Raw genomic sequence first — 15080 nt, 5'->3', positions numbered from 1 at the left:
TATTTGGATCCAACAAAAAAAAAAAAAAGGGGGGGGGGGGGTGGATTTTCTTGTCCCTAGGTGCAAACAGCTCTTCTGATGCCTCATTTACTTTTGAGTTCACGAAGTCAGTTATATAAAAGTGTGGCAGAGTGTCGAATCAGAGAGCAGCACTTGACACGTAACACTGAAATACAGGCCACAAGGGAAGAAAAAAGCTCACAGAACCTGCACTGGAATACCTGTTTATAAGCACTACTTTTTAAGGATTACGTGAATCACATGCCGCCCGATGTCCACATAAAGATAATCATGCTCAAGCGGAGCTGGGAGAGAAAAAAAAAAATTATTTCTACTCTTCCAGTAGAGACATCAAAACCAAAACAAAGTTGCTGGTTACAGACAATATTTACAGTGAAGCTAAACAAGGTTCTTGCTATTCCTGTTTACTAAGCTCTTGCTAACCTCAAACATGCCAGAGGTACCACTGGGGTACTGAAGAACACCTAACTGACCTTACCCTCAACACAGTAACATGCAGAAACACTACCCTCTTTTTACAAAAGGGAAACTGAGGTACAACATGCTTCACCATGTATTTGATCAGTTTTGTAGTTTTCATGGTATTTTATCCGGCTTTTTAGATTATTTTTATCAGTAGGAATAATCTGCATTGTTTATTCATCACACAGCTTATTCCACTATCGTGAACTCTTACCAAAAGCCACAAAGTTTTGATGGGAAACCTTGACACTGTCTCTGCTCTGGAATTACACCACAACTTATCTTCTCAGCAGTACATGGAATAACAGCTCCATCTTGTAAAGAGAGCGAACTAAGAGGTTCTTTGCTCCTTCCAATGAATTAACAGCCAAATTCCGCTCTCAAGAGCCTTCAAATACGAAGCTCTGCTTTTTAGGGGTCTACACACTGTGAAATGAATACTTTATGCAAATATTAAAGGAACAGAGAGCGCTCTGTACTTAAGTAGGCTGAAACTGGCCTGCCAGGATGATCCCCCTGGGCTGCTCTACCAACATAGACAGGGAAATGAATGAAGATGAGAAGGGAAGGTTGCTGAAGTGCCCTTGCAAGTCACATCTTATTATGATTGGAGAAGATTTCAAATAAGGAGGTTAAATTCCCATTAATGAGGCATAACCATGCCAGAAAGTTCTACCATACAGATACTGCCAAATCTGTCTGTACCACTGACAAGGTCTTAACAGAAAGTTCTTGTAGCCATGAACATCATTTCTCTGAAATGAGATCCTCCCATTTCTCCTCCTCAGAAGTAAAAGAAACTAAACGGCAGCACCTCACGAAGCAGGCTCTGACACAGCCAATGTCTGGACTCAACTACCCTTTCACTGAAAAAGAAGACTTTACAACAGACTCTTCCAGTATACTCTTCCAGTAGGGATATTCAACTGTAACACGTGCTGTAATGACTATGCATCTCCACACATCACCATAGAAGTCAAGAGAACCCGAGGAGATGAACAACTCATCCATTCAGGCAAAACAAGCTAGAATAATCCTCTTATTTGGGCTGAAAATGCTGAACAAGAAAGTTCACTCATCAACCACCCATTTGATGCAACACACAGCAGAATGCTATTTAAAAGGCTGTTTAAAATAAACTGTCCAGATCTTCTTGAACAGGAGATGGAAAAACCAGACTGTTTCAGTGTTGTGACTAATTGCTACTGCTACTTAGGAAAGCTTTTTCATTTAGAACAACTGCACTGATCCAATAAAGTTAAACCTAAATCAAACCAGATATCGCAGCAGATGGAAAGTATTTCTTAAAGGGTTTGACTATTCAAATTGACCTCAAACAGGAAAAGCATAAAGATACAGGTAGAACAGAAAATAGCTCACCTTCTTGTCTCTGGTCCTTACTTCCCCATAGAAATCTAGGGCTTCTTGAGCCTTTAAAAACTTGCCTCGATGCAACAAATATGCACATATCATTACACCAGTTCGTCCCTTTCCAGCTTTACAGTGGATTGCTGCAACATGATTGTCATCTTCACTTAGCCATTGGTCAAGATCTTCACAAAAAGGTTTGATAAGCTCTAGCTGTGGTGGGTTATGGTCTTCAAAAGGGTACTGTGCAACTGCAATGAGAAGTAGTAATTTATCAAATCTCAAAAGGAAATTACAGCAAGCTCAACTAGACAGGTCAATTTTGTGACAAGCATGCAAAAAATTAACTTTCTAAACAAAACCCTGTCTTATATAGGTATATAAATGTTTTATTCCAGTATTATTCAGCAATGTCCTACATATATGCATTGCAGACATTTCTCTAGTAATACATAAGCAAGCATCCTGCTACATGAAGAGACTATTTCACACCGCTACTGAAATGAGTGGCACTGACTCTGTATCTTACATCACAAATTTTCTAGAATTTCAAAGTGCATTGGCACAAAGAATAACCTTGTGACAACCCATTACTCTAGCAATAATTAGACTACCTGCTGCGAGAAAACAGGGCCAGACCTCAGTCACTGATCAGACAATAGGAATTTTGCTGAAAAATTCTGACCACAGTTGGATCTACACTGGCAACAAACTCTCAGAATTTGCTTAAAGGAGTTCTGAGACAAAAAACTGCAATTTCCATATTAAAAAGTGGTAATTGAAAAAGAAATCTCATGTAAGGCACTTGCAATACTTCTGGGTTTTAAAGTCAAACCACTGAACGAATTTGTCCTTTTTTCTTATATATTTGTATAAGAAACACTTTTTTCCATCTAGAGATGGAAAGAATTTCAAGCGAGCATGCAGGAAATGAAAGAAAACTCAAAAGAGCAAAAAGTAAGCAGTAAGTAGGGACAGGCACCCAAACCTCTAGCACCTCAGATCAGATGACAGACAATGCCATGGTGACTGGCAGAATTACATAGGGCTGTACTAGTTTCGTCAGGAGAACAGCACTTTATCAAGTGCACCCCAATTCTCAAGCGACAGACTTAGGATCTTATAAATACAACTCCGGTTCACTTAAAAATTCTCAGCTAGAAACACCATTTCCTTTTCTGGTCTAAAAATGAATACATTTCATTTTTTGGCAAGTGTTTGTATTCGTTTCGTAAGTACTACTCTCGTCACACACGCAAGGCTCCTTTTGATGAATCCCCAAGGACTTAAAGAGCAGAAGTGAGGGGTAAAGTTATGGAACTGCTAAATTGCTGCAGCACAAATCTGAAGCCTTTTGGAGAGATCCGCAAGCACAGTTTATTCACTCATAGTACAGACCGCCCACTTAATCTCCCAGAACACCAAATAGGGAAGCCCGATAAAGTGAATAATCTTTGCTAAAGCAGCAGCAAACGTTAACGAACGTGAACACACACTAATAAATTCCTCCACATGGAAGATTCAAAGACTCCCCAAATAATCCTTTTAAGTGAACTTACAGACATGTCACTTTTTGCAGCAGATGTAAATGAAAGGAGGAATTTATTTAGAAACGCCTAAGAAAAGAAGCTGTTAGGAGATGCTGCAAATTTGACTGCACAACTTTCGAGTCTATCTTAACTATATCCAGTAAGTCTCCTGTGAAAAGGAGATACAAAGTAGTCCTGAAAGAACAGCCTGAAAAATCCCAAGCAGTAACAGCACGCTGAAGATGCTCTCCAAGATCCGGCATCAAAGGAAAACCTTGCCGTATTTTCTTCAAAGACGGAACGAGGAGCAGATGAAATAAGTGCCCTATGATGGTCCAGGGGGATTAAGAGTCAGAAATGAACCTTAGGAAACATTAAGCTGCACAACCTTAAGCAGGTTCTTGAGAGGGCGCGGGTCCTCCATGGATTTTGGTCCCTAACTGGAGCAGACAGCACAGAGAACAGTTCCGATTACTCTTTCCAAGCTCCTAGATGTTGCAAGAAAAATCCCATAGCACATAAAGGACCGAAAAATAAAAATAAAAAGGAAAACATGTGGCAAAGCAGAAGGCAATTTCCAGCATGGAAGCGTTTCAGAAACTGCGAAAACCCTAGACAGAAAGTTGGTGTCCAAAGAAGATGAAGAGCTTTCAATGTTTGGTTTCAAATTTGGTGCAAGAGCATCCAAGCTGAATAATGAATTACTATGGTGTTTCATGCTAAGTGTACAAATAAGAAGTTCCCTTTGAAATTAATTCACTTCAGAAGACTTTAGAGTAGAACTGTTGTTCCTCTGCTAAGGGAAGTCTTGAGTCACCAATGTGGTTATCTAAGGCCAGAGATGAAAAGAAAAAAATGCAACACGTAGCGCCCTACAACAGTGTTGTCTTATGCAGAGGAGCTGTGAAAGGCAGCCGTCATAAACAACATTTTGGTCTGGGACTGACAGTGAAGGGATCTGAGCACCTCTGTAATAAAAAGCGTAAGTTAAAGCAAGCATACGTTCTGGACATATTAGAAGCACGTCCTTTTCATTTACGCCTTTTCTCCTCTTACCCAACGTATTGCTCAAGCAGATCTTAAAATACTTTTTCTTCTAGCTTGTACGTATTGAGTGAAGTTTCAGGACACTGTCATTCAGTATTGTAAGAGCAAATCAGAAGCGAAGATGACTTCAACATGACAATTTCAGTCCTTCTATATTCAGACATTAAAGCAGCCAATTACATTTTGGTCATGTTCTAAAGACCCTCTTTACAACCAGAAGGATGCTTTAAAATAATAATAATAATTTTAAAAAGCAGCTGAGCCCTTGCTATGATGTAGTATTAGCCAGTAAGGCCAAAATTTATTCGTCTCCTACAATTACATACACACAAGTACTCCTTATCTACCCAGCCATTTTAAAGCATTGCATGAAGAGGAACTACAAGCTCTACTACTGTGCACAGAGATGTTCCTCTGCACAAAGAATAAACCTAAATCTGTATTTATTCATTACCTGAGGAGTTACTACTGACCAAACAGGTACATCAGTTTCCATTCACCAAGGGTCTGATTAAAAGGAGCCCCTAAAAGTTTCCTCACTGGTTCTGGAAAGCTCTCAGAAGTGTTTAAGAACCAACTCATCTCAATTAATTATTTTTTCTTTTTTTTTTTAAGCAACTGAAGGTTTGCTCCAGATCTTAAAAAAGTTTTTTTATATGAATAGTGACAGTGGTGTAAGTGTTCTCCATTTTTATTCTAAGTGATGCTTCTGAAAAAAAAAAAAAACAGACTTCTCTAAGCTTCGTACCTAAATTTTACAATAAGCTTGCACACTGAATTGAACAGAAACTTCTATATAACCCATTCTTCAAAAATTTTTGCAACAGTAGACTTCCAACTGCTTTATTAGATCTCGATCTGGTTAACTGTCAGGAACCTTCTTTTTTAAAAGCATCAAGACTGTATCAAGTTTTTCCACTGACTCAAAGCAATCTGCCATCACTCCTTGTGCCCAGATCTCCTACATTACTATTTATCAGTTCCTCCTTTATACCTTCATTCAGAAACACTGAAGTTTAAAGAGAATGATACATATTAGACAGTAAAAACGTACCTCTGCAGTTAAATTTGGCGGTGTCATAATGTCTTTCAGCACATCTGAAAAAGAAAAATAGACAAGAGTTCAAGACAAGTCTCTGAGGCACTCCCAACATCTGTCACACCTTGGAATATACAGATCAACATACGGGAAAATCATGTATATCCATCACCTTTATGATATAAAACTATAGCTAGAGGCTACATACCGAAAAAGTGTTTTGTTGCAGATGTATAAAGTTGCTCACTGAAATATCAGTTCTTTTACTGAAAAACAATTACTTACCCTATGGTAACTGTAGTCCATCAGTACGTTTTAGTCAGCGTGATTCTCGAGGGAGACATTCAAGCAAGTAATGCAATACACTATTACTTTTTAACGCTGTATTATTAACAGCTCCCACACAAACACATAAAGAGTAGACAGCTATGACCTTCATCCAATTGGCTCTGAACTCAAAACACATGTCAAGATGCCTTAACAACAACATGGGTGCTACAGGTGATGGGAATCACAAGGACATTTCAAGGACCCTTGGCTAGCGCAACCTAAGCAAGCATTCTTCCTCCAGTTACAAGACCACCACAGGCAACGGAAAGCACCACTGAATATTATAATGGAGACCACTTATATCAAGCAGAGATTATGCTACTGCTCTCCAACTTGGCATTCGTTCTTGGAATTAGGTGAACTAACAAAAAAACAGGCAGCCAGTTTTCCCCTCACAGATCCTGGAAAATGGCACATTTCTGAAGACTGGAGTTGCATCAATGTCTATCTCACCGCTTTGTAAGAGACCCACTCTAGCTACCTAGTGGCGCAGCAAACCACACCGTATTAGTCTGCCAGGATGACTTGCCTAGGCATGAACGTCAGTAATCAGATATAAACAATCCAATCAGTAGAGCTCTAATACAGCCAAAATGGCACGCTGTAAAGGAACAAGCTAGATCAGATGTTGGGGGTAAGGGGAAAAGAAAGCAAGAAGTGCATGCCCTCCTTAATTTTCCTTGGAGCTGCTCTCTGCAGGCAAAATGATGTGCCCTTACATGACGCAAGTGAAAATGCAGTTCAGAAATGAAAACGAGAACAATTCTGCCTTGAAACAACAGGACTCCAGGTTGAAACACAACGACTGGGAGTCATTTCAGTAGACAAAACACATCTAGATCTTCTCTTCTGATTATAACCTGTACTCTTCATAGGGCTCAAATACCCACACCAGTTTCAGGACTGGTATGAACTTATCTTTCTTTAATAGGTATGCTATGACTGCAGCCTTTGAAGCCGTATGGAGCTTCCTTGACACTTTCAGACACGCAAATTTTTAGGCTCCTACTTGCATGACTGTTGCACATAACTGGAGACTCGCACGTGCTGCATTGAGCTTTGTCCACGAATCTCATACATCAGGGACAGAGGCAGGCCTGCTGGGGTTGCACGTGCACCCAGTGCTTCCCTTTCTCTGAATTCCAGAGCCCTCTCGACTCTAGCCTCTGCTAGGGAAAAGTGTGGCAGTTTTCACAGCTCTGATCACATTGCTGATGCTTTCTCTGGGTCAGAAGTGATACGGCGCAGGTTAAGCTGGTAGATGGGACTTAAAGAAACATTATCTGCGCTCAAGTCTTTGAGAAGAAAGGTTAGACGGAGTATGTACACCCAAGATGGAGCCACCAAGCCTGGAGTAGCCATCAGCCGTGCTGGGTAAGCCTGTTACAAGCTAGTCAGCATCTGAACTTTGGAAGTTGAGCCTGCTAAGAAGCAAAGCAGTTAACACAAAGCACCTTATCCAATGAAGTTGCCTTCTTCCTTTTAAAGAAACACCCAATTCAAAGGGGTAGTAAGAGATGAAAGCCTTCAAAACATTAAAAAAATCCACATATGGGCAAAAGAGCCTTCAAAGTTTGAAGTTTGAGAGAGTATCAAGTAGAATACCATAAGGGATAAAAAATAGTTTTGTTGATACCAAGGATAGAAACTGAGCACAGAACATAGTCACGTCACTCTTTATAGAATCACAGAATCATTATGGTTGGAAGAGACCTCAAAGATCATCAAGTCCAACTGTATTATTATTATGCCCTCTTATGGGAGCTGTACACAACAAATGTAGAGCTCCAGACATATACTCCCATTTCATTACACAAAATGCGTATCTGCAGCACAGATCCCACCGACATACACTTTGGGGGATGCTTCCGTTGCTTAGCATTTCAAATGCATTTGGTTTTTTTAAACACTATTAGACACGTAATACGGTCAGATCTCCAGATGAAACCTGAACATTTTTTTTTGGATTTTGGGACTGAGGAATGGGTCGGCATGATTCTTGTAATCCTCCTTACGATTAAAGCAAGTTTAAAGCAACCCAGATCCTAAACGCTGCCAGCCAGGCACCTTTCTGATCATAACCACAATCCCACCGACGACAGGACTACAGGCTATCAAAAAGATGACAGCCTATGCCAAAGCGCAACCCCATGTACACAGAGGTACAGAAAGTACACACATAAAATCCACATTGTTCATTACAGCTCCTTCCTTTAACTATTTGCCTGTAGGACAGTTAAAAGAAATATACTGGAGAACATGGAGATTATTACAATAGGGGAAGTAACAATTTGGCAGTATGCAAAGTTAGGCGATGAGGGTGGCAGAACATGTTAAAATAAAGAAGAATACTGAAGAAATAGCAAAGGGTTAAAAGAACACATAAAAAAATCCAACACAAACAAGAAACAAAATTAAATTGATTGCTCAAACATTTACTGGGAAGTTAAAAGCCAAGATGCGAGGATGAGCCATAACTGACATCATTTAAGCATCAGTTCAGAAAAATTTCTCTCAATCCTTTTGAATAACACTGCTCAATACACACACTATTATCAACTTCATGTAACAGCTACCTTAAGGGAACTCAAACCCCATGACAGTGTTTGAAATAATTCTGAACATAATCACGTAACTCCTCCGAACTCCCACCTGCTGCTTTTAAACACAGATAATAGATTATTTACAAAGGATTCGCTTAATCTGAAGAGATGCTGTTCTCCAAAACACCTCAAGGCTGCAATTTCTTCCCATCTTATGACCAAATATTGCAACAATTCACCTTATGGCATTTATGTACTTAACGTGTGTATAAATTTTGCCCGCATAAAGATAAAGAGATAACCCGGCCTCTCTAGCCAGAGATACACAGTTTAAAAAGCTATGCTGTCCAAGCTGTGCAGTAATCGCTTCAATCTTCCTTCGCAACTGATCCACGTTTCGGGGAAGAAGAAAACCCAAGCACTTTACAAGGATGTTTTATCCTGTCAAAGTTTTCATCTGGGGGTGAATATAGTAATTTTAGAAGTTTCAACTTGCCATTGTTTTGAAGTTAGCAAGAAGGGGGGGGAATCATCGATGAGGGGTTCTTGCACCGAAAAGTTACAATTTTTATATGAAGAACTTGAAGACAAAAATACCTTTGGCACACCTGGACAAGTTCCTTCCACAGTTGAAAACACACGCATCAGCAACGTAAATGTCAAAAGCATTGGTCTCATCACAGCTCTTCTCACTTAAAAAACTTTAACACTGTTCCTGTGTAGGGCTGGGGATCAGTTTTTGCTTTTTTCTAGAGTAAAACGAGGTTGCTAGCGTACAGCAAAGTGGAAACTTTTCAAGCACCACCTCCCTGAGGAGCTACTTGCTAAGATGCACAGAAGTCTTACTAAATTTTTACTTTCTAACCAAGCCTACAAGTCTGCACACAGCAACCTAATGTTTTTACTTGTCACCTCTCGGGCCGATTCAAAACAAGCTCAGTATTAGGCAGCTCATCAAACCTTGATCTTGTAAATGATACCAGAGCCGCACTTCACAGAAGCTGACAGCTAAACTCAGACCAAAGCAGCAGGAGGAAATTCAGTTTTATCTGTCCTATTCTGCTTTGCCCCTCAAACCAAGCAGAAGCTGTCAGGAGGCTTCAGGGGGGTCTAAATAAAACCATGGTAGTTAGATTTTTACGTGATACAGATCTCTAGCGCCGAGCTCCAGAAGACTTTAAAGGAAGACATCCAGAAAGTTACCTCTTTAGAGAGCTGCACCTACAGGCAGGAGGAGCTGTCAGCTATCCTAGGAAGCACTGTCTTCTCCTCCTGCTCAGTGCCACCAAGACAGCATTTATTAAAAGGCTAATATTCTGGCGGGCTTCTAAGCTGGAAAAAATAATTTTGCTACTGAACTGTATGAAAGGTGTCCAATGAGTTTATTTTAATGCATATTTTATTTACCTATCTTTTGCTGTCCCATCTTACCCGAGGATTTACAGATAACTTCAATAACCAGAATACAACTTCTCAGCTTTTAGTTCAACAAAATCAGAGGCATATTTAAATACGTATTTTTTATGATCGATTACGATGCAATGCATTGCCTGGATTTCAACACTGCAGTAATTTTTCCATTAATTGCAGATATTTAGAAACATATTCATTTAAAAAAAAGCCTTAACACCTCAGAGAATCAATAAATCTTCAACTTAGATTCGTGGGAAAAACTGAGGGGCAGGAAAACCATGACCGACTTTTCGATATCAGTGACATCACCAAATCATTTATACAAATGAAATTAGCCTAAGCTAACATATAAAGATGATGAAGGAACACCACCAAAAAACCCTTCTGTAACAAGAACAGCTTTCTGCATAACTAAATTTTCAGAGGAAAACATTACACTTACAAAAGTGAGAAACCATCACATTACCGATTTCCACAATAGCTTTTTCAAAGTAATAAACATGGACAGTCAAGAAAAGTGAGGAAGCAAACAGAACCTGGGTACCAATACAGTTCAATTAAACGGGGGGGAGGAGAGAGAAAAAAACGCAGGAAAAATATTCATTTGGTAATTTCTTCACTGCAGACATTAATAAATTAACAGAAAGCCTGCTGTGAATTACTTTTCACTTTTTAATCACATGGTACAAGCTCCAGATGGGCTAGATGCCAAGTCATTTAAAAGCGTTCAAGTAATATGAATACAGACCAGCATTTCATTTAACCTCACTCAGCTACACTAAATGAAGTAACAGTCCTCTCAATCAGGCTTAATTGTTTTAAGAAATGTGCAAAACATCTCTAGCTCTGCTTCAGTACAGCAACAAGCCGCTTTCAGTCATAAGCTATTTTTAGAACTCATTATTTTGGAAAATAGATCTATAAGAGCATACTTACAGATTGTATATCTTGTAATGGTTTTTATGCTTTGAATCCAAAAACCTTAAGTAGGGGAAAAAAAAAAAAGGCACGTATTAATATACATCGCAATAATGTTTGACCTTAATTTGCAGCATCGTTAAAGCACCATTCAGCATGTACAGTTCTGCGCTCCAAGTCCCAGCTGGCCCTCAAGTGCCTCAAAGTCAAGGAGGCAGCGTGTTGCAAACCTCACTCACACAAATAACCCAGCAGCATGAATAAGACTACTTATGCAACTGAGGAGACCAGGATCTGACCCGCAACTGAAATATTTATTGTATGGACTGATCTGCACTGATTTCTAAAGATACCTGCACATCAATATATTAAGTTGAGGAAGGGTTGTTTATTCTTGAAGTAGAAAGCATTGATTACACAAAGTATCCGTAAACACTTACTTCCAATTTAATCATCTATGCAAAATATTTTGCCATGGTGGTATTTTCAACGAAGAAAAAAGCAGTTACAGTAACTTCTGTATTCCAGTCAGAACAGCCAGAATCACTTATACTAATACCAGGTTTGTAGAATGGCCATTATTTGCCACTGAAGTCTGAGGACAGCGTGCGATGATATTCTGAGTTCAGAAAGGAGGAGGAAGACCACTATACTTTTTCACACTCATTTCATTGTCATGTTCACTTTGTAACAAAAAAAAAAAAATCCCATACGAGCCTGGGAGAGCCAAACTGCAAGCATGATTCATCAAAATTGCCGTGATTATATATGATGTGTCACCTGGCAATGTTCAAGAAGAAATAACATACAAATGTTTACACTTAACATCATCAACAGTGTGTATCTGCACATCAGCCAGAAGGAATTTAATTAGCCATGACAGAACATGCTGTTCAAATTGAAAAGAAACACTAGCTGCTAAAATCCTGGAAAGCTCAAGCAAAAACAAGCTCTGGTTATCAGTCATAATATTCCAGAAGAACCTAGAAGAACTCTGTGGTTAAAGCGATGCGTTAAAATAGGAACAGATGTGAACGCTCCTCGTGCAGCACCGAGTACGAGATTCCAATTTCATCGGCAAAAATATTTCATGACTCCCACTGGTGCCCCTGTTGGCAGACTTTGAGAGATTAAGGACGATGGTGGACATGGCGATTTGTTTCAGGAGATGTCCTCGCTTGTTTAAAACACGGTGGAGAGCTGACTCCGCTTCTGCCAGTAATATCCACAAAGCTGAGTGTAAGTTTTCATGCAAGTATTTTTCTAAGGATAAAATTCCATCCAAAACCTCTCAAAGTGTCAGTCCCAAGAGACAGTCAGCAGTTCAGGTTGTAATTCTCATACAGTGTTAGCATTAAATTTGTCAGGATACCAACTATTCAGAAAAAGCCCACTGGCGTATCCTAGCTCAATACCAACTGCTCCGGAGCTCAAACACCTTGAATCTCTGCATAAAAAGCTCTTGGAAAAATATTCCACAATAAAACGATGACAGGAGCAGACGAGGACCTGCTGATTGCAACATGCAGAATGCTGCAGGATCCCATTGTGTGCATTATTCTCATTTAAAAACAGGGGGCAACAAACATAACACTATTTTAGCACCCAGTTCCCTACAGTCACTTAATTTACAGCTCTCCATATCTTAATGTGGTTGATTACACTTTTAAGTGATCACTACTCCTTTTCATAGACTGTTTATGGAAAACTTAATAATTATACAGTCATTCCTTTTCAAAAGTTTAATTCATAAATATCTATGTACTTAACCAATAAAATACATTTTCCTTCATACAGAAGCAAAGGAAATCAATGCTGTGAATGGAAGAGGGCCTTCAAAGACTACTGCCTATTATTATTTATGTGGATTATTCCCACGTCGTGTATTCCAAGCCCAGCCTTTGCCCCTATCCTACCATTTCCAAAGATGAACTCCATCAGGGACCACATATTTCACATAGCACACGCAATGCCCACATCAACTTCAAGAAAAGGTGGCTCTGCTGGTAAAGAAAGATGGCTAGATAGTTTGAGGGACAGTCCTTAACTGTCCCAAAAGGACAACAAAAGCTTTTTCTTGGGTGCAAAGATACAATTCGAAAACACAACTTCACGCCTCTGTTAATAATTCTAGCAGAGAGAGACATTCTGGAGGAGTATTTACAGACTGCTGTGCTGAACCTCCTGATGTGACCAGCTCTGGAAAAGCAACTTCTCCTCGCTACCATGTGACAGAACAAGGTCGCTTCTGCAAGCCTGGTGAAATCCAGCCTTTGACGTTTTCAGTACTATTCGTGGACAGACAGCTTCATCACAACGATTCAACGTGCAAAAATGAAACCCCTTCGAACTCCTCTCAAGCTAACTGCAGCTGCACAGGGAAGCTGCTGCCTCCAGACGACCGATTCTCAGTCGAGGGTTACAATTCCTCCCAGCGTGAGAACCGAGGAGCTGTTTCAACTCATTTCTGTACAAACCTGGATGCAAACAATTACCAGTGAAATTCAAGCAGCGCTAATTCTGCCTGCCAACAATTACGAGAAACTTTCTGTGGTATCTCAAACCTGGGAGCCGCACCTTCTTGCCCAGATACACCTACTTCTAACTTCACCGCATAACCATGCCCTTTTACATCCCCAAACATCGAGTCTCTTGGAGAGCTACTGAATTTATGACTTCAAATACCCAAAGATCTCAAAAGCATCGTGCATGACTTCAAAAAATCAGAACTCAGGATACTAAAACCACTAAAGTTTGCGAGCTTCTGCCAAGTATTTAGCTTTTAATGCAACCCCTTCACACTACATTCCCCAGGTATGGTGTTGACTAAACAAATTACAACATTGCTCCTAAAACACTAAGTACATCATCTACAATTGTATCCAGCAGTTCAGAGTAGGTAACTTTATTTGATGTTAAAAATGACAACCTGTAGGGTTGTTTGGTTTTATTTTGGGTTTTTGCAGGGGTTTTTTGTTGTTTGGTTTTTGTTTTGTTTTTTTTTTTACTAAATGTGCTATAAAGCATCACTAACAAATTTTAGCTGATTTTTGTCCTCATCCACAATTATCGAACACAGCCACATGTAAAGGCCTTTAAATAAGGTCACCTATACTTATCAATTGAAGAAAGAATATGGGCAAACACATTCTGAAATGCCATCAGCTATATGAGGAAACTCTCAACAGTGTGAACAGAGGCACAGACTGACATCTTTCTAAAAGAAAAGAATCTCCTTTTACTCCAACACAATCTACTGAAGTAAATTTTTCACACTCAAAAGCAGATTACAGGAGTTTGAGACCAAGCCAGAACAGCAGCCTGGTCTAAAATTCTTGAAAATACCACTTTCGTTGTTTCCAACATTCTTCAGGAAAGCTAATAAAGCAACATCTACAAGATGCAAAAATCTTACCATTTTTATAAGTCAGAAGACACATCCTTTCCTCAGTAGAACACAAATGAGTGCAGAAGAGGATACTGAAGATTTACAAGAACAACTTAAGAAAAACAAAGGCTTACCTTACTACATCATCAATGTTGTTCCGGTATACTCCTTCAAGCCTCTCCGCAGGAAAACCCATTGCAATTATGTTTGGATAAATATCTGAATATGCAAGTTACGGAAACATTTGTAAAGCATGTGAAATTTCTACAATAGCATTAAAGGGACATGAATCAAATATTTAACTCTACGAAATTCAGAGCAACAACTCCGACTGACTCCCATGTGCGAACAATTCAGCTTTACGTATGCAGTAGTAAGGGATCTTTTCCAAAAAAGCTGAGAAAAAGGGGGAGGGGGGAACAAAACAACTTATTAGAAGTCTGTGCTATTGGGGAGCTGATGGTTAACATCCATTAGGAAGGCAATCCACTAGAAAAGCAGAGTCAAGTAATCCTCTTCTAACGCACATCATCTCACTACAATCACACAGATGTTACATACCGGTCTTTCTCTGCAGTTTGAGTGGCACATTAAATCCTACAGGAAACTATTAAAATACTCTCGTGTAACTAAACTGCAGGATGTTCCAAATTAGAATCCATGTTCAAGTCCCCAGTGATCCCAAAATAGGTATATCACGCAAAACAAACAAACAAACAAAAAATGCATTTCAGGCATACAAGCCCTGGCAAAGCTACATAAACACTAATGTTTTTATCACTTTCCATGATTTCTACATAACAGACCACTATAGCAGCTGCTTAAGTGACTCTGAATGCCTAAATGTAAGATACTGCAATAGATGGGAACGTACAGATCTGAAAAGGAGTATATACCTTGTTTATTAAAAAAAAAAACAAAACAAGCAAACACTTCTGTCCCCACTTCTGGACAAATACTCTAGTTTCTTATTGTGAACTACCTATAATTCACTTGCCAAAAGCAACCTACGAGAAATTAGG

At 39.4% G+C, this 15080-nt stretch overlaps 1 protein-coding gene across 1 annotated transcript in view; it reads right to left on the bottom strand.

The window, feature by feature from the left end:
• Positions 1 to 14271, bottom strand: part of LOC104161219 (phosphatidylinositol 3,4,5-trisphosphate 3-phosphatase and dual-specificity protein phosphatase PTEN) — a 20589-nt gene extending 6318 nt beyond the window's left edge. Inside the window, exons 1-4 of the mRNA XM_009699562.1 lie at positions 14193 to 14271; positions 10689 to 10733; positions 5482 to 5525; positions 1864 to 2102 (exon numbers count right to left, since the gene is read on the bottom strand). Of these exons, the coding sequence (XP_009697864.1) occupies positions 1864 to 2102; positions 5482 to 5525; positions 10689 to 10733; positions 14193 to 14254 (390 nt within the window). The 5' untranslated portion in view covers positions 14255 to 14271. The remainder of the gene's footprint in view (positions 1 to 1863; positions 2103 to 5481; positions 5526 to 10688; positions 10734 to 14192) is intronic.
• Between the last annotated feature and the right edge of the window lie 809 nt (positions 14272 to 15080).

This window comes from Cariama cristata, unplaced genomic scaffold (assembly GCF_000690535.1).
Source record: "Cariama cristata isolate BGI_N322 unplaced genomic scaffold, ASM69053v1 scaffold15754, whole genome shotgun sequence".
Taxonomy (NCBI): Eukaryota; Metazoa; Chordata; class Aves; order Cariamiformes; family Cariamidae; genus Cariama; species Cariama cristata.
The sequence above is the reverse complement of the archived record's forward strand: the minus strand, read 5'-3'. Positions and strand labels throughout refer to the sequence as shown.